Raw genomic sequence first — 17,576 nt, forward strand, 5'->3', positions numbered from 1 at the left:
TCGACAGAGCCTGAGGAACTCATTCATTTATTCTGCAGCTCTGTTATCTTTTCATCAGCTTCACCGTCTCCTTGAAGACTGAGATGAGAGCTTCACTGATGGCTCTTGATTGTGTTTTCAATTTGATCTCTCGTAGATTTTATCACAAATATTATGAATGATATTGTTTTGGCCTTAGACGCCTGAGAAGCTGCTCGGGTGGATGATGTTTCTTTGTGTTTGACACACAATCGTCCAATCTTAGATTTGCATTATATTTATTATATTATATTATATTATTATATTATATTATATTATATTATATTATATTATATTATATTATATTATATTATATTATATTATATTATATTATATTATATTATATTGACCTATCATGAATAAACGGCGCCCTCTAACGGTCACTTGCTGTAACTGCTGCAAACGTGTTAATGCTTCATGCATGATCCTGCCGGGATTCCGTAGTTTTGCTTCCACATTTCTTCGGGACGAACCGGCAGCTTCATACAGAAAGAATAAAAACGCAGAAATCTGATTTAGTTTAAAAACACGAGACGTTTAAGCTTCACGTTAATATTTTTTTAAACTAACAAAAGTTATAAAATTATTAACGAAGGTTTGTTGTATTAATGTTCACTCAAACACACAATGAGTCGGATCGTTTTAATATTTGGTTTGAAGACTGTAGAGCCCGAACATCCCGGCTGTCATCATCATCATCATCAGCAGCAGCATTATTATTATTATTGTTGTTTCAAATACTTCCCGCTGCTCGTTTTGCCTGCAGGTGAGGACCAGGTGTTCAATTAATTAATTAGACTTTAAATCCTTTGAATGAATCCTGATGTTTAATTAAAACACCGGGGATCACGTGGGTTATGTTCTCAGGTATTTCAGAGACTGACGTCATGTACTTCCTGCAGGTTCACGTGACGCTCTCACGGTCACGTGGGTGGGCTTCATCCGTGTTGTTGTTGATCGGGTGCCGATCACATGGTAGGGTTTTGCGCATGCGTGAGCTGTTAATGGCTGATGGAGAGAAGATGCCCACTGCCTCCATCCCCGTGTAGCGCAGGAGAGCTCCAGCCCGCTCCCGTTTGGCGCGCATTGCGCAGACTGCCGTTTTTCCGCACAGCTGCAGGCCGCAGTCCGACACGAGAGGCCCGATGTCCGTGGCTAACGCTAAACACACGGTTCTGAATCCGGTAAGCGGATTATTATTATCATCATCTCCATCAGCCCTCTGATGGCTGCATGCTCTGCTGTCTGCACGCATGCAGTTTCTAGCGCTGTCCGCACATCTGCACACACACCTGTCCACATCTGTCTGTCTGACCACACTCGAATGAAGACACGAGGCTCTCTGAGGTTTCCATGTCCGCTCTGCAGGTGATCCCATACACTGGACCCATACCTGGTGGCCTGCACCCCGGGGAGATCATCATCGTCCAGGGCACCGTCCCCCCGGATGCTGACAGGTAAGGTTCAAATCAAACAGCAGCAGTTTGTTCTGTTCATGAAAGAAAAAATCTCCCCCTGCAAACATTTTCAGCTAAAAGAGAATGAAAGTTGACCCATGACGCTGTTTCCAGGTGTGTGATATTTACTGTATTACTGAACTCTTTCATACCTGCTTTGCTTGATTTAAAGTCCACAATAATCCTTCTGTGTATTATTCTGGGACTAAGTGCAGCATCTCAGTCCATCCTGCTTTGTTCTGATTGGCTGCTCCTCACCTGTCATGTTTGGTTTCTGGGTTTTGCTGCAGATTCAAAAACTTCATTTTGTGTTGATTTGAAAAATTATTTATACTTAATAGTTTCACACGTTGTATAATCAAAGGATATTTAAAGTGCTTATTATAAACGGTGGCACCTTTCACAATCATATAGATGATATTATTGAACCATAATTATTGATCTTTGTGTAACTTTAATGTTCCAGCTGCTGCTGATTGATGCTGCTCTGTCACGTGTGGGAAATACTCGAGAACCTGCTGACGTGAAATATTCAGTAATTCATATTTTGGTGAAATGCATCATTTAGCAGCAGCGTTACACGTGAAGCAAACGAGTGACGCTGAAAAGAGGAAGCAGAGCAAGACGAGGCTGTGATGCTGAATAGTTTTTTATTGAAATAGTGTTTCCACACACAGCGAGGCCTCCTGTGGCTTGTTGTTTCCAGATGTTACAGCTGTTTTATGGTCGCTGATAAAACTAAACTTAAATCTGTTCTGCTGTGAGTTTGTAGCACAAACGTGTCTGACTGCAGGTGCTGTCCGTGGTTCTGATCAAAGACGATGTTGAGGTTACTGGTTATTGATATGTGTTATTATTTTGGTGTGTACAGTGTGTGTGTGGGGTTGTGTGTCTGTTTAGGTACGATGTAGCAGCAAGGACCCAAAAACTCCGGCGCCTCTCACAGAGCTGTTCACTTCTCACTCGTGCTGGAGACCCAATCTGCTCAGTTCTGTTTCTAGATTAGAGATCAGCAGGTTTCATCGTCGTGGCCAATCAGAAGAGTGCCGCTGCTCCTGGACCGTCACAGGGTCTCAAAGTCTTTAGCATCCAAAGTCTTTATGTCATGAGCATCAGTGAGAACGATAGAAACTTAATTCCTGATTTATTTACATTTCCTCTTTCCTTAAACAGCTCCGACACTGCGGCTCAATCAAATGTCTCACTCACATCTAAATGTTCCTTTAACCTCCTCAGACCTGCGTCCACATATGTGGACGTCACATTTTGGGTTATTTAGACCAAAACACTAAATTTTGCTCTACGAGGGCCTGATATCCACTTACGAGGACATTATGCTGCTACTGTTCTATCAGAATTTTAAACAAATATCCTCATATGTGGCTCTGATTTTTCTTAAAAACAAAAATAAGGTAAAATTCATCGGGCCCCAATGAGCCCAAATATCAAAGAGAAATTAAAAATGCTGCCGTGGAAGAGTTCAGGTTTTAGCAGGTTAATGAAGATCTGTTCGCTGCCAACTCTTCCCTTCCTGATTCAAATAAACTTTATCAACACAGATGAACACTGTCAGTAAACCTGATTGGTCAGATGCTGCAAACCCCGCCTCCTGCTGGGTTTACTGGGATTGCTGAGAAGTTACCCTGGATGTGCTGATCTGTGCAGAGAACAGGTCCAGGATCAGTTTGGCTGATATGAGGTTGTTATTCTCTTCAGTGATCATGCATCGCTCCCAGCTCTGCTACACTCAAAGTCTCTCTTTAAATCACAGCTGAGCTCAGCTGCTCTGCTGGGTCCAGAATAAAAGGATGGAGTTACATCCACGTGGAGTTTAAGTTAAACGTTGATGCACGACATGATCGGCAGTTAAACTTTGTGCAGGTTTCAGATCGACCTGTCGAGTGGCTGCAGCACCAAACCGCGCTCTGACGTCGCCCTCCACTTCAGCCCTCGCTTCAAGGGCTCGCCCTGTGTGGTGTGCAACTCCCTGCTGCAGGAGAGCTGGGGCAGAGAGGAGACGCTCCACCAGCTGCCCTACAAGCGCGGCGCCCCCTTCGAGACGATCATCCTGGTGCATGAAGACGCCTTCAAGGTCTGTGAGCACGAGCTGGTAGAGATGAAGGTAAGCCTGCGTGTGGAACCGAACGATAACGCTCCTTGTTCACCTGCAGGTGGCGGTAAATGGAGCTCACCTGCTGGAATACAAGCACAGAATTCCTCTGAACAGGGTTGACACCTTCTCCATCTGTGGGAACGTCAGGGTGCACGCTATCGGCTACATCCCAAACTCAGTGAGTACGTCGGTCTCATATTTCAGGTTTTTTCCGCTCGTGTCTAAATGTGCGTTTTCTCCCTCTCAGGCAATATTCTCGGAATCAGGGGACCTGGTGAGTTTTTACCTTTAAGCTGCTAAAAGTCGATCACATGTCCAAACTCTTATCAGACGTTCAGGTTTCCCTGCTGTTTCAGAGCCTCCCTTACAAAGGCAGCATCCTCAAAGGCCTGAGCCCAGGACAGCACATCACAATCAAAGGGCAGGTCAGCATGTATCCTCACAGGTAAACATTCAGACACGTGTATGAATCTGTGTGCGAGTTATCCAGGACCGCCCGTCTCACAGTGACGCTCATACGTTGCTCCAGTTTTACCGTGAACCTCCGGAACAGCCGGACGGAGAACATCGCTCTCCACCTGAACCCCCGCATGAAGTCCGGCGTGTTCATCAGGAACTCGTACCTGGGTGAGTCCTGGGGTCAGGAGGAGCGGGAGCTGCCCTTCTTCCCATTCTCCTCAGGAGAATACTTTGAGGTAAGGACCACCTGCAGCTTCTCAACGCTTCTAAAGGCCTTCAGCTTCTTCAGAGACTCTTTTAAATGTCTTCCTCAGATCCTCCTCCTCTGTCAGCCACATCGGTTCAAGCTGGCGGTGAACGGCTCGCACCTGTTCGAGTTCAGACACCGGGTGCAGGACCTGAGCAGCATCGACCAGCTGGAGATCATGGGAGACCTGGAGCTCACCGACGTCAAGCTGTGGTGACTCGCACGGAAACCGGCGTCACCGACGCTGCTGGGTTCTGGTTATCGTGCTAAATTAGCTTAGCCACAGCAACCTGGGCGTGGATGGTTCTAAGCTAGTCTGGCACGGAGGCCGTGGGCGGGTCTTAAACGAACGGTTTCCAGCTGAGACTGGATGATGCATGACGGTGAGCCGTGCTGCAGCTGACTGTGGTCCCTGGACCGTTTCTTTTCTTGTCTCTAGTGCATCTCTGCTGTGATACAGCCTGTGTAACTAAACCCGGAAATAAATGTGAATGTTAAGAAGCTCTGACACCTGGCTCTGCGTACATGTTCATTATAAGACGGTCGGCAAAACAGTGAAATAAATACAAGGACTGCATTCTTCTGTGCAGCTCATGTAGAAAAAAATCCAGGAAGTGCAGTTTTTACTGCACCATTGAAGTCACAGCTTTCATTTGCATTTGTTTTTATCACTAAAATAATATTTGAAATACATGAAAATGTCCCAAACACCTGACAGGCAGCGCGAGATAATAAGAGTTAAATAACCGTGACAGGTCCGTCAGAGGAGCGAGTCCTGCTCGTCTCCTTTATAATCACCTGTGGTTAAAATGTAACCCAATCAGGCTGCATGTGTCACATTATTTAATGACAAACGTGTTCCTGTTATCCTTCTGTTATCATTCAAATCTGAGGATGACCAGCAGCCTTCAGCTCATCATCGGGAGCCTTTTTTAAATTTTAGAGCCTCACATGTTCGCCGGCCTCCGTGGATTTGGACCGCCATAGCAAAGATTTAAGTGTGCTCTCCATAACTGTCTTGCCAGTAATAAAACACGTAAATAAAAACAAAATAAACAGAAAGGAAAACATCAAATGTAAAGCTCATTTTGAATTTGATGACAGCAAAACGTCAAAGAGAAAAAGGTTCAAAAGCAGCTGGAGGAACATTTTTCATGTGACTGGGTATTTAAAAATACACAGAACAGAGGTTCACAAAAAAAGTTTATAAAATGTTCCTGACACAGAAATGTGAAGATTTCAAACGTGTGCAGACTTTTAGAAACATGTTGCTGCCCTCAAAACCAAAATTAGCCAATGCGCTTCATCTTCTCAGTTTTGTTTATGTTCTATTATAAATAAATGATGGGTTTAAGAAGAATATTCTTAAATCTTATTATTTACATTTTAATTCCTCCCAACTTTCAGGAATTGTTTGGAATTCTTTAACTTCCCAAACACAAACATGGTTTCACTCTAACAGCCCACTGCAGAGGGGTCACGTGGGGTCACAGACCGATGACGAGGCTCAGATATTTTTGTGGCTTTTGTTGGTCAAAAACTGAAATTCCGGGATCCTTAAATAATAATGTGACCAACAGAACTGTGTGAGTCATCACGCCGTCGTTAAAGTCAGCCTACAGCTGGTGTGACATCACACTGATGTTAGTAAACATGAGGCTGATATGCTTTCCTGTTGGTTTCATAAAAGAATGTAAATTTAAAAAAAATCCAATCTTAGCTGCATTTTTTCTGCTCGACCACAAGGGGGTGGAAGAGCATTAAAGTGGGAGTGTCAGTTTCTACCAAACCATCAGCGTCTTTGGCCACAGACTGACTCTGAGGCGTGGACCCACAGCTCAGAGCTCAAAATCATCCATAAATGTTAAAACATCAGCATCACATGACTGTCACACAAACGCCTTCGATAGAAACGCAGCCGGATGTGATAAAAAGATGGTTTTATTAATATCCACAGGAAATATAATCTGTAAGTTGTAATAACCATAGTACAATACAACAGTCTCTTTTACATAGAAAAGCTTGATGATATGCAACATGAAGACATCAACCATCGCACTGCTGACCATGTCCAAGAAAAAAAGGCAAGAAGACACCGTCCAATCAGCAACGGGCACACAGGAGAAGGTTTTAGAAAAGGAGTCAGAGCTGCGACGCTCCGCCTTCTCACCCAAACTTTTATTTTGGATTGAAGTGGAACAAAAACCTGAAACGTCTCCTGTGAAGTTTCCAGAGTTAACGGGTTAAACTTCCCCGGAGTTTCAAACAGAAATAACAGGAATGATCTTCCAGCTCCAGCTGAGACGTTTGGGAAGAAAAACGTCTGAAGACAAATCTGATTTAGGTCCACAGGTTCCAACAGCTGAGTTTGAACCCCCACCCGTGAGCGTGGGTGGGGGTCAGCTGACTTCAGTGATCTCAGTGTTTTCATTGGAGGCGTCAGACGGAGCTGAGCTTCACCAGCCCTCTGACGGAGTCCTCGTGCAGCGAGTCCTGGCTGGCCGGGTCGTAGAAGCCGGCCTGCGTGGTGTGGCTGTGGCCCATGGGGCTGCCGCAGTGGAGCATGCCGGGCGGCGACGGCACTTCCTCTGGCGTAAGGAAGTGGTGCTGGAACACCGACTCCTGCAGGGGGTTGCTGTGGTTGTGTGCGAGGGTGTGTCCGTGGACCGGCAGCTTGTCGGCGGCCTCGTGGCAGCTTAAGCTGGAGGTGGAGGTCGGAGGGGTGGGCTGGCCGAGGGGCAGCGAGGTGCAGGGCCCCGTCAGGGCGAGGGAGGCGCGGCCAGGTAGCGTCCCTCCGTTTTCGGGGGATGTGGTTAGGATGACGGGCTCGCTGCTCTGGTGCTGGAGTAGCGGGGTGGCGGCGGCCTGCAAAACGAATTTGGTGCTCTGAATGCACTGGTCTTGGTCACACTGAAAGAAAGCGCCAACAAGGAGAAGGGAGACGAGGGAGGGGGTGTGCGGGTCAAAGCAACAGACATTGGGGGAGGGGGGGGCGTGACGCAGAATTTGAAAATTGCAAAGAAGAAAACAAACGAAAGGAAGGCGTGAAGACGACAAAGGAGGGGAGAGAGAGAAAGAGGTGTTAGTGTCCCGTTAGGATGCAGAGCCACACAAACAGCCGCTCAGCTCAACACAGCTGCTATTAAGTCCCTGCTTCATGGCCTATTGATCGCCATCGCCTCGCTGTGGATGTGTCAATAACGAGCGGTAACTGGGTTAGGACGCCACATCAGCCACAGAGAGATTAGCTTTAACCCTGTTTGTCACCACAAAGTCATCAATACTACAGAGCAGCTGCAGATGAAAAGCCCACAGGGTGCGAGAGGCACCAGAAATTAAAAGCATAATAATCAGGAAGAGCCCCGTGACGCAGCCGCCCACCCCACACCGCCCCCAAAGCCTCACGGGGAGGAAACGTGAAGCAGAGGTTCGTCCTCCACGTCTCACCTTTCTGCCTCAATCTCACTGACCTGAAAAGAGATTACAGACATGATGTAAACACAGGCCGGGCGACCTTTGACAGCAGAACAGATGTGCTTTAAGTGTTATCAGTCGTCCGTGTATCGACTTATGGAGGCTAGGCTCAGGCTGTTGCACTGCAACGACAGGAAACACGCTCACCTCCACGTTAGCGCCAGGCTACGTCGTCGGTGTTTGATGGAAAATAGAGAGCTGTCAGGCTTTGAACACCGACTGACTCATTAGCAGCAAGGCAGAAACAATACCTAGACTGTGTTGGGCTTTCACATTCCTGTAATCCCAACATTCAGCCCACATTTACTCTGGTTTTGCCTCAGTAGACGGATACTATGACAGGAAGACCGTCATGTCTCTGTTCCTGAGACGTCGTCGTCCAAAAACGTGGACATCTCTGAACCACAGAGCACCAAACCTGAGTAATCTTTGGTGTCACTAAATCTGACCTCTACCACTAATGTGCGAGCCTCTCCCCCTCTCAGAGTGACTCAGACGCTGAGCTGTAGGAGCATAACAAGGTTTCCACAGGTATTAGGAGTTTTATTTGCCGTCACATGTTGCGTACAGCCAGGTGAACAGTTTGTGTCAGCGTGCTGTACAAAGCTGATTCTACTGGTGTTTCATGTTTAAACAAATCAGAAGAGGACTGGAGAGATTAGAGCGTGTTATTCCCGACAACATTAACTGATAATAAGTCACACAGTGGTCGGGGACATTGGAACATGTGACCCGAGTGCTTTAAAGTCCAGAGATGCTTTGTGAGCTCTCCCCTCCTTAAAGTGGGAACTGATGTGAGCCTCTCAGGGAGGCCTGTGACGCTGCAGCCCGTCTCTCTCCTTTTACTGAGTCAGATCCAGAAAGCAGGGTTTGTTTATCAAAGTGCAATGACATCGTTTCACACGCAGTTACCGTGGCAACGGCTTAAAAAGTCTCCGTCGATTTAAAGCTGCGTCACAAAGAAACAAACGCGTGTTTGCCAACACGGAGCTAAAAATGCCCGGCTTAACGTGCGACACACACAACGGCGTGGTTGGTGCACGCGCTCCGACCTGCCAACTGTTTGCTTTTAGTCATGTGATTTAAATACACTGCAGCACGTCGTTTACACGCCGCTCCCAGACCTGGACAGCTACACGTTAAGCACTGACCAGGCAAACAGCCAGGACGACCGCGGCCGCTCATGGCCGCTACAGAAGACAGATGGTGGTTATTTGTGGACGTGCTAACGTTGGGGAATGTTCCCGTGGCTTTCAGCCCAACGGGCCATTCAAGAGATCATGACCGATGACGTCAGCGTTTAACATCGCGGTGAGAGTAACCAGGACGAGGTCGAGCCTCTGTGCCAACAGGGACACGGCAGAGAGAAAGGTGTTCAGTAGCTGTGTGCGAGGAGGTCAACTGGACGCCACGAGTGCTGCACAAAAACCTGTTCACGGCCTGCGGCGTGATTTCGATTCTCATCTTTTCACGAGCCTGCTGCAGTGACAGATGACCCCTGGCAAAAGTCAGCGAATCAACACATTTGGATGATGTTCAGCCTCAGACACATTCAACACTTCAGAAAAATAATGTTGAATCACTTTGTGGTTTTCATTTCTATCATTTCTATCTGCACAAAGCTGAATATGACAAAAGTCTGCAGAGCCAAAATGATGTTTGTTTGTTCCCTGATGATGTAATGTTTTACTCAGCGGGTCGGTTAGGTGAGGTTAGTTTGGGTGACATACAGAAGTTACAGACGAGCTTCATGTCGATATCAAACACAAAAGAATAAGACGTGCTTTTTTTTGCACCTGCTGGTGCAGTTTGCAGTAAACTGCATCTCAAACTTTGTAACTCAGTTTAAACTTGATTTAAATATTTTCTTCTCTATGTTTTGTGCAAAGGAACTTCCAAAGACGGCGTCCCTGCCTCCTGTGTAATCTCGGCTCTGTGTTTGTTTTATTTTGTGTTAGTTTGTGCAAAGCGTTCGCTAATCTGTAACATAACAAACAAGTGACAAGGAATGAGCTTATAAGCACATAATGTGCAACAATTAAACTGTAATCAATCAGCCGTTTTAGTTTTTTATCATATTTAGATTCAGCACAACAAAATCCATTCGAATAAAGGAAATCATCATTTTTCCTTCACTTAATCTGGAATAAAAAGCATGATTCAAAATAATCTGACAGCCAGAACGTTCAGGTGTGTTTAATAAAACAACTGCAAAGTGAAAAAGTTGAACAAGCATCCTCCAAATGTGCCGATTCCAGGAGTTTCCATAAGATTTCAGAGTGAGCGTCTTATGAGCAACTGACCAGAAATCAGAGACTGCACGCCACCACATCACCGTAACCCCCGCCTGCCGACCTGATTTAAAGAAACACGACGTGGTTCGTGCAGACTGAGAACTCGCCTGCTGTAATCCAGAGCAGCTTCATCCATCTCAATCTAGCGATGAGACACTAACTGGATTTACTTTCCCAGACCAGAAAAAAACAAGCTGTGTGTGATCCAGCGGCGTCCAGCCTCCGTGCTCTGTGCCTGGGCCCGGTTATCCGGGCCAGCGCGGGATGCCGCTACATTCCTAAATCTGACATCATCATCAGAGAGTCGACCGTCGGCATCGTTCACGGCAGCCGCACGAGGACGACCTGATCCTCGCCAGGAAACTAGATTTGTTCTACACGTGTGCGAAAACAGATGTACTTCCTGTCAATGCTAAAATTACAAAAATAATTAACTCATAAAGATTTTTGTTTTGATGCAAGAGTCAGATTAAAACTATTAAAACTGTCTCTACCTGACAGCTGTGACTTTATATTACTGAAGCACGTCTCCCCTCTCAGAGTCAGTTTATTAGGATGTTTCAGATTTTACAAATAAAGCAACATTTGATCTTCGTTGGTCTAATTCTCCAACCATACATACTGATAAAATAATCTATGCTAGACCTCTACAATAATAATTATAATAAACGTCACAATTTGTGTACATGGATCAAAAAGTTCAGTTGAAAAGGAGAATTTAGTTTCTGTTTAATTAGTTTCATATATAAGAAGCAAGAAAAAGTTAATTTTTTATTTATAACAATAATAAATATTCCATTTCATAACCAGTGAAATCAAAGTTAAAATTGTATGTAATGCTTTAACACAAGCCATTTCACCTTACAGCAGTCAGTGTGTAAATGCTAAGGGCTTTTACTGTGAAAGGAAGGAACAGGAAGAAGGCCTTTTCGCACGTGCAGAACAAATCAGGTGCAGCTTACGACACTCACTGCAACTTTATATAAACTCTCTGAAGTTAGGAAGCAGCTCGAGGATAAAATGAACCTGAAGTCTTTAAAGTATTTTAGCTTATAAATCCTGTGTGCTTTATCATCCTGCTCTTGGCACAGGGGGGCTCTTATTGTGAAATTACATGCTCGTTCGTTTAAACGTAAATAAAATGCACATGTCTCAACAACATGACTGATTTCATGGTTTAGTTTATTTGGTTATCGTTTCACCATGAGAAGAGATGAAACACTGTTCGGTGCCATTTCTGACAAAGTGATGCATAAAGCTGCATTTGGAGGGGAGAGGGAGGTGGGAGGGGGGCGGTGGCGGTCGGCAGTCTTACCGTGTGGCTCTGCTGCGACTGGGTGGAGCCATACATAGTGATACCATTGGCTGGTGGTGCCAACTGTGGCACGTCTGCCTCGACGAAGCCGCGTCTGTCGATGAGACTAATGAGAGAAAAGCCGAGAACATCGTTAGCGTCAGCAAACATCACGCAGCAGCACAATAACAACACGCAGCTCCCACAGGCCCGTCCTGCTTTAACCAGGAAGGAAAAGGTCGAGTTGATCTGGCTGTGGGTCAGCAGACGACCAAAGAAAGAAATGGGATGAAACAAACAAACAGAAGATCTTTGTCGCTCTAACAGAGGGACTTTATTCAACTCTGACCCTGCGGTTTCACTGTTGACGGTAAAAGCAAAGATAACTACTGTGTGCGGTGTGAACTATTTTCTGATACTCTGCTGCAGGTCAGGAAATACCAGCTTCTAAAATGATTTAAATACAGTCTCAGATGCACAACACATGACCCGTTCCAGCGTGTCATCGTTTAACAAACGGCCCTGTGAAAAACGGAGCCCGCCCCATGATTCAGTAGCTTGTGGCGACACCTTTGGCTGCAGTAATGATTTTCTGTGACAGTGTTGTCCTCTTTCTTTGCAGCGTTGCTCTCAGTCAGTTGTGCAGACATGTTTTATGCACAGCTCTCTGAGGTTGGACTTTCACTGGACCGTTGCTGCCGTGTGTGGGATCACCATCCTGCTGATGACCTCGTGCACACACCCTGTGGCTCCGGGCACGTTGCCCTCTGACACCCTGCTGACAGTCGGACATGCTCGGATGCTTCAGATCAGCAAACCACCAAAACTTCTGCTTTTATCAAAGTGCTCACACTGCTGGCTGTTACTTACAGAGAGGATGTCTCAGTTTTTGTTAATAATTACTGAGGCTGTACTGTGTCACCTGAGGTTGTATTTACCTCATTTTAAGAGCAGCTAATCGTATTATGTCCTGATATGCAGCACCTTGGAAGTGAATGAGGGCGTACTTTCTGTTAACTGTGACTGCACAGTCGCTCATCTGTGGAGTGAACCATCATTTCCAACCCAAGGTTAAAGCTGCACAGCTCTGCTGCTTAGAGAAGAACCTGCTGAACTTTGCACAGTGATGGCTCCGTGTGATGATGGGGGCTGTTTATCAGCCAAACACAGGCCGATCGGACACAGCTGAGGCATCAAGCTCGATGAGAGTTTAACACAAAGTGTTGACGGTGAGCTCCAGCAGGACTGAGCTGGGATTAAAAACCTGCAGTTTGATGCATTTGAAAGTGTGAGTGGAGAATCTGTGCAGGGAGTAAAACACAAAAGGCTTTTGTCTCTGTGGGTTTGAGCTCGCCGAGTCCGAGAGGCAGGTGAGGCCAGCTGTGCGACACCTGTGGCCACACACAGAGCCAGCTGGCAGCCACCTGTGAGCCGAGGACTCTCCTTTGCCACCCGCTGCAGCCGTTATGGGAGATGTACAGCTCGTGACGGCAAAAGCACAGAACAGCCAAACACACTGTTCTTATACATGTGCATATACTGAGGAACTCTGCAGGTTCTTAAACGCATCGTTAAAAGCTGCAAATTCCTCAGGATAAAAAGATATTTGTGCTGTTCTGACAGAGTCGACCCAAGGTGGCGCCTCATTTCTAACCACCAAGCCATAAAAATCAGAGGAAATGGCGACTTCAGACTCACGGATGAGTAATGAGAACTGGCACTGGCAGGGACGGATTTGTAAAGTAATGAATTTGCACAATAGTCACCATCTTCTGAAACTTTAAAACCAACCACAGAGAAAACTTTGAATCTCTGTTAAACCTGCACCAGAGAAAAGAAACAAATTCATCAAACTATCGATTCCTTGTTTCAGGCAGAATTTGTTTACCTACATAATCTTTGTTCATGTAAATGATTGAGCACAGTTTGCTTTCAGGACACTTTGTCTTCAAGCTTTTCAAAGGTTCGGTATTTAAAGGTGGACTGTGGTAAACTGGGGAGACCTTTCACTCTCCTTTAGAGGAAAAATATGACAAGAACTACAATTTGTAATATTCAAAGTAAAACATGGATGAAGTGTTTGACAGAACGTGGAGTTGTACGATGGGAAACTAAAGTAATGACTCGCTGTGTTGTTCCTTCATGTAATAAGTTAAAGGTTGTCCACATGCATATGAAGGAGCAGCATCTTGACATATACAGATGGGGAACTGACATAAGAACGACGCCGGGGGCAGCGTGCAGCCGCACAGACACGAGCTGACAGCTGCTCTGTGTGTTTGTTCGATCACATGGGCAGAAAAGTCTAAAAATCTAATCAATGTGGGAAACTTTGATCTCGGATTTGGTTCAAATAGGCCTGAAATGCTTTGCGGTATCTTTGCTATGTTTAGAGAAAAGGCTGCAGGCGGCTCATTTCACAGCAGCTCCTCACATCAAACACTTCTGAGTAACAGTTTTATTTTTGCCTTTGGAGAAAATGGGAAACTACGATGACACTGAGATGGCTTTTCCCCCCAGAGCAGGGAACGATGGGCCCTTTGTCCTCATCTGACCATCGAGGAACGAGTGCATCGCCTCACAGAAACACAAACACCCAGCCTACCTCGGCGGCAGGGGTCCACACAGCGCCGCGCAGCAGTTGGTGAATATGTTTCCATAGCTGTAGGGGTTATAGTTGTCCTTCCCTCGTTTAGATGACCATGAACCTTTTATCTGCAGAGATGCAAAGCTTCAGTGAGACAGATAAATATCCAAAGTGTCATCGATAAACAGACGCTGCTGTTTGTGTCTAGTCTGGAGCTCAAGCGGGCCGTGCGCACTTCTGTGACCTTGAAAATTATCATCGCCATTCTCGAATCAGCTGAGCTCACCGGCGAAGCTCGAGCACCGCTCGCTCACAGTCTGAGGTGGACAGAAGTTGTGAGTCCATGCTTCTGTGCAGCTGATGAACACACAGCACACAGATGAGCAAATAATCAGAAACTCCATTAAAAACGCTTCTTTTAAAAGGATTAAAACGCACACATCAGTGTGTATTTTCAGGCTAACAAGGACCCAACGTCACTGAGGACTTTAAAGCTCGTTTTCCAAAACAGTAACAAATCAGAATTTCTGATTAAAACCTGAAAATCACTGAAACAGTAAAAAAATAACGACATGTGATGAGCTGGAATTTGATGGGAAAGCTGGGAATATGCTTCTGAAAAAAGTTGGGACGCGGACATGTTTACGTTGTTTTTTTGCAGAATGTGAAATAAGCCACACCCACACTTCAGCATTAATGAGGCCCTTACACGTTTGATTCGCACACTCACGGCGTCGGCTCCTGAACTGTTCGCTCTCCTCTTTCCTCCACTGGAAACGATCCCAAATGATCAATTTTGTTACCATGAATATTTGGTCCAGAAGTCAGAGTACTCAGTGACCCGATAGAGCTACTGGCCTTATGTTACTTGTGAAGCAAACAGGTTTAAACAACTCATCAATATTTTGGATCATTTCTATCAGAATTTAAAATTGAAGAAACCGTTTCAGGAAAATGAAATAAAGAAACTTTGCTTAGTGTTGAGGAAACTGCAGGAAGAACGAGCGTTTCCCTCACATCTGTGACAACAAATAGAAACGTGTTCTCTGTGAATAACTTTTCAAAGACGTGGCTTCTGTTTCTCCACGGTGAAAAGGCGATCACATGTGTACTTTAACATGGAGGCGGAGCCTCTGTTACCATCCTGGGCTAAAACTCAAAGCAGCTGCTCAGTCAGCTTCAACATGAAGAAAAAGTCTTTCACGTATAAATTCAAAGCCTAACCCTGTGAGCCCGCCGCTAAATATATTTAAAATCTTTTGATTGAAATGATTTGGCAGATGTAGAACATGACGATGAATAAAGACGCTGTTGTTGTACAAAAACGGGCTCGTCTTCTTCTCTCGGCCAGTAAAGCTGATCCGCTGCCTCGGGGCTGCTGTGGGAGCCCCTCCCCCACTGAGTCTAATCACGTTAATATTAAAACTAACGAGCAGTTCGACGCTGCAGCAGGTTCGACACTTTAGTATCACAACTCTTCCCGTGTGATGTGCCCGCTACTTTCCAGTTGCTGGCACCGAATTGAAAATGAGTGAATGAACCAATAAAAAGATCGAATGGTTTTAGTGCCATTTCAATTGAAACAATTAGAAAATAACATTTCATGGCGTCGCCGCCCTTTAAATCGAGTCTGTTAGCACACGACACACGTGAACATTCGTTCTGCAGCACGTGTGGTGTGATGCACTTCGTGTCCATACTCACGTCTTCATTGGTGGTCTGGTTGGAGCTGATCAGGTAGGTATGGAAGCCTGAGAGGCCCACGATGGACCACACAGAGAAGAAACACACCACCAACTCCAGCACAGTGACACAAACAAGTCAAGGAATAACTGCTGTGGTGATGCAGTGACAGATGATAATATGAAAGCTCACACAACCCACGCAGCCAGCCCGAACACCGAGGTGGTGCCGAGCAGCGAGCACACTGACCCACAGCCTGAGGGCCGCCCTCCTCTCGCCAGTACTTCCCAGTTACAGTTCGTTTGGCTCGTACTGCTCATTTCCCCGCCCCACATACACGCACAAACAAACACCGCTGACTCTTAATGTGCACCTGCAAGGATGACACATACAAATACCCAGACACCATAACTAAGTGGCTGAAGGGCTGCTGGAAAATGCTCAGTAGGTTAGCATCATACTGCATCCTCTCAGAAACATAATGGCCTCACGCTCTTCTTCTCTCTCCTCCAATCTCTTCCTCCTCAGCAAGGACAAAGCATGTCATCATTCTTCGAGCACAAAGGCCTGCTGCGATAGTATCGACTGCAATTCAGCTTTATTAAAGCGCTGCAGGACAGCAGACTTTATCAGCCTCAGAAAGTTATCGCAGAGAGAAGGGCAGCGAGAGAGCGGCGGCGTGGCAGCCCGTGCTCTGAACCGGATTTGCGTTGTACACCGAGCACCGGGATCATTTAGAGCTGCTCTTCATTTGTACCTCTGAACGGGCTTATCAGTCCTGACCTCGCACGACTCCACGCCGTGTTTAAGTGAGAGAAGACATCAAAGTGTTTAAAGCAGAAGAAAATGCATTAAAGGGCTGCCAAAGTAGTCACGAGCTGCTTCATGATTAAAAAGCGAATAAAAGCGAGGCTGCGCTGGCGCCATCTAACCTTCTGCAGCAGCCACACATTAACTCCAAATCATCATGTGAACAGTTCACAGCTAAAAGGCTGCGATGAACCTCTTTGCTCAACTTTATCTGACTTACAACAGTCCAGACGTGGTTACAATAAACACAATAACTGTAACAACACCCGCACACACCGTCTGAGTCACATGACATGGCTGAAGAGCGACGCTGTCCTGCGTGCCGCGTAAGCCCCGCAGTACAAGACTAATCAGATGCATGTAAGTCATGCAAGAGACGCAGCTGGAGAAAATAACAGAGGAAGGCATGCAGATAAATCTGACCTGTGGAATAATCTGCATGCGTAACATCAGAGTAATCATTGGGAATATAAATGTTTGTGAAAATTCAGGTTTATACAGAGCCAGTTCACCACAGCGTTCACCTCAAGGAATTTCATATAGAACAGATCCAACAGCCAGAGCAGCGCTCGGCATCCTGGGAAGTCCCAGAGCAACCTGAGCCTCAGAAAGACAACCAACGGAGTCACCTGATCCAGAAGCTTTAAAATACAGTTTGAATCTTGAAAGTAGAGATAGTGTCTGCTTCCTGAATCCAAACTGGAAGAGGGGCCTGAAAACTGAAGGCTCTGCCTCCCATTCTACTTTTAAATACTCTGGAACAACAAGTAGGCCTGCAGAGCGAGAGCGACTGATGAGATGAAAGACAGCAACGATACATGTGTGATTAATGTGACTGCTTAAAGAAAAATCCAGGTGTAAGTAGACACGGACGTGGAACGGTGAAAGGATATCTGGCAGGACTGTCTTTGAGCGCGCTGAGGAAGCCGTTTTGATGAGACCCTGTGAAAGGGAAACAGTTTGTGTTAGAGCAGCACGCAGCTCGTGTTTGCTGTTACATACACAGAATGTGGGAGATACTGAGCGCTACGCCATTACCTGCTGCAAACACTGTCCTGAGTAAAGGTTAAGAGTTGACGAGAAGAACTGAGCTCAGCCGAGTGTGCCGCTTTAATTGGCTTTCCAATTTATCTTCCAAGT

The 17,576-nt window shown here is 45.9% G+C and overlaps 2 protein-coding genes across 7 annotated transcripts in view; one reads left to right on the plus strand and one right to left on the minus strand.

Moving 5' to 3' along the window:
* The first annotated feature begins 978 nt into the window (after nucleotides 1-978).
* lgals8b (galectin 8b) lies at nucleotides 979-4,802 on the plus strand. 2 transcript variants are annotated; one of them, XM_006800615.3, is made up of 8 exons: nucleotides 979-1,202; nucleotides 1,387-1,475; nucleotides 3,357-3,567; nucleotides 3,647-3,766; nucleotides 3,836-3,862; nucleotides 3,945-4,033; nucleotides 4,118-4,283; nucleotides 4,362-4,802. In XM_006800615.3, the coding sequence occupies exons 1-8, from the start codon at nucleotides 1,164-1,166 to the stop codon at nucleotides 4,509-4,511; spliced, it is 891 nt and encodes a 296-aa protein (XP_006800678.1). In that variant the 5' UTR covers nucleotides 979-1,163; the 3' UTR covers nucleotides 4,512-4,802. The 2 variants fall into 2 exon arrangements, with proteins under 2 accessions (XP_006800678.1, XP_087689208.1); XM_087833082.1 differs by having other exon boundaries at nucleotides 3,647-3,862.
* Nucleotides 4,803-6,217: 1,415 nt separating this feature from the next.
* Nucleotides 6,218-17,576, minus strand: part of LOC102788182 (palmitoyltransferase ZDHHC14-like) — a 51,241-nt gene continuing 39,882 nt past the window's right edge. For 4 of the 5 annotated variants that reach the window (XM_087833083.1, XM_087833084.1, XM_087833085.1 and 1 more), the window contains exons 6-10: nucleotides 17,330-17,378; nucleotides 15,648-15,750; nucleotides 13,962-14,071; nucleotides 11,378-11,483; nucleotides 6,218-7,204 (exon numbers count right to left, since the gene is read on the minus strand). In XM_087833083.1, coding sequence (XP_087689209.1) covers nucleotides 6,734-7,204; nucleotides 11,378-11,483; nucleotides 13,962-14,071; nucleotides 15,648-15,750; nucleotides 17,330-17,378 — 839 coding nt within the window. In that variant the 3' untranslated portion in view covers nucleotides 6,218-6,733. The remainder of the gene's footprint in view (nucleotides 7,205-11,377; nucleotides 11,484-13,961; nucleotides 14,072-15,647; nucleotides 15,751-17,329; nucleotides 17,379-17,576) is intronic. The other variant, XM_087833087.1, reaches the window with a different exon arrangement.

Source organism: Neolamprologus brichardi, chromosome 19 (assembly GCF_056152115.1).
Source record: "Neolamprologus brichardi isolate AB-2024 chromosome 19, ASM5615211v1, whole genome shotgun sequence".
Lineage (NCBI taxonomy): Eukaryota > Metazoa > Chordata > Actinopteri > Cichliformes > Cichlidae > Neolamprologus > Neolamprologus brichardi.

Bases quoted from the DNA above. Each gene is read 5' to 3' on its own strand.
- lgals8b (XM_087833082.1), top strand. From the start codon at position 1,164: ATGTCCGTGGCTAACGCTAAACACACGGTTCTGAATCCG. The intron at 1,476-3,356 runs GTAAGGTTCAAA...AACTTTGTGCAG, and splicing joins GTCCCCCCGGATGCTGACAG to GTTTCAGATCGACCTGTCGA. The intron at 4,034-4,117 runs GTAAACATTCAG...ACGTTGCTCCAG, and splicing joins GTCAGCATGTATCCTCACAG to TTTTACCGTGAACCTCCGGA.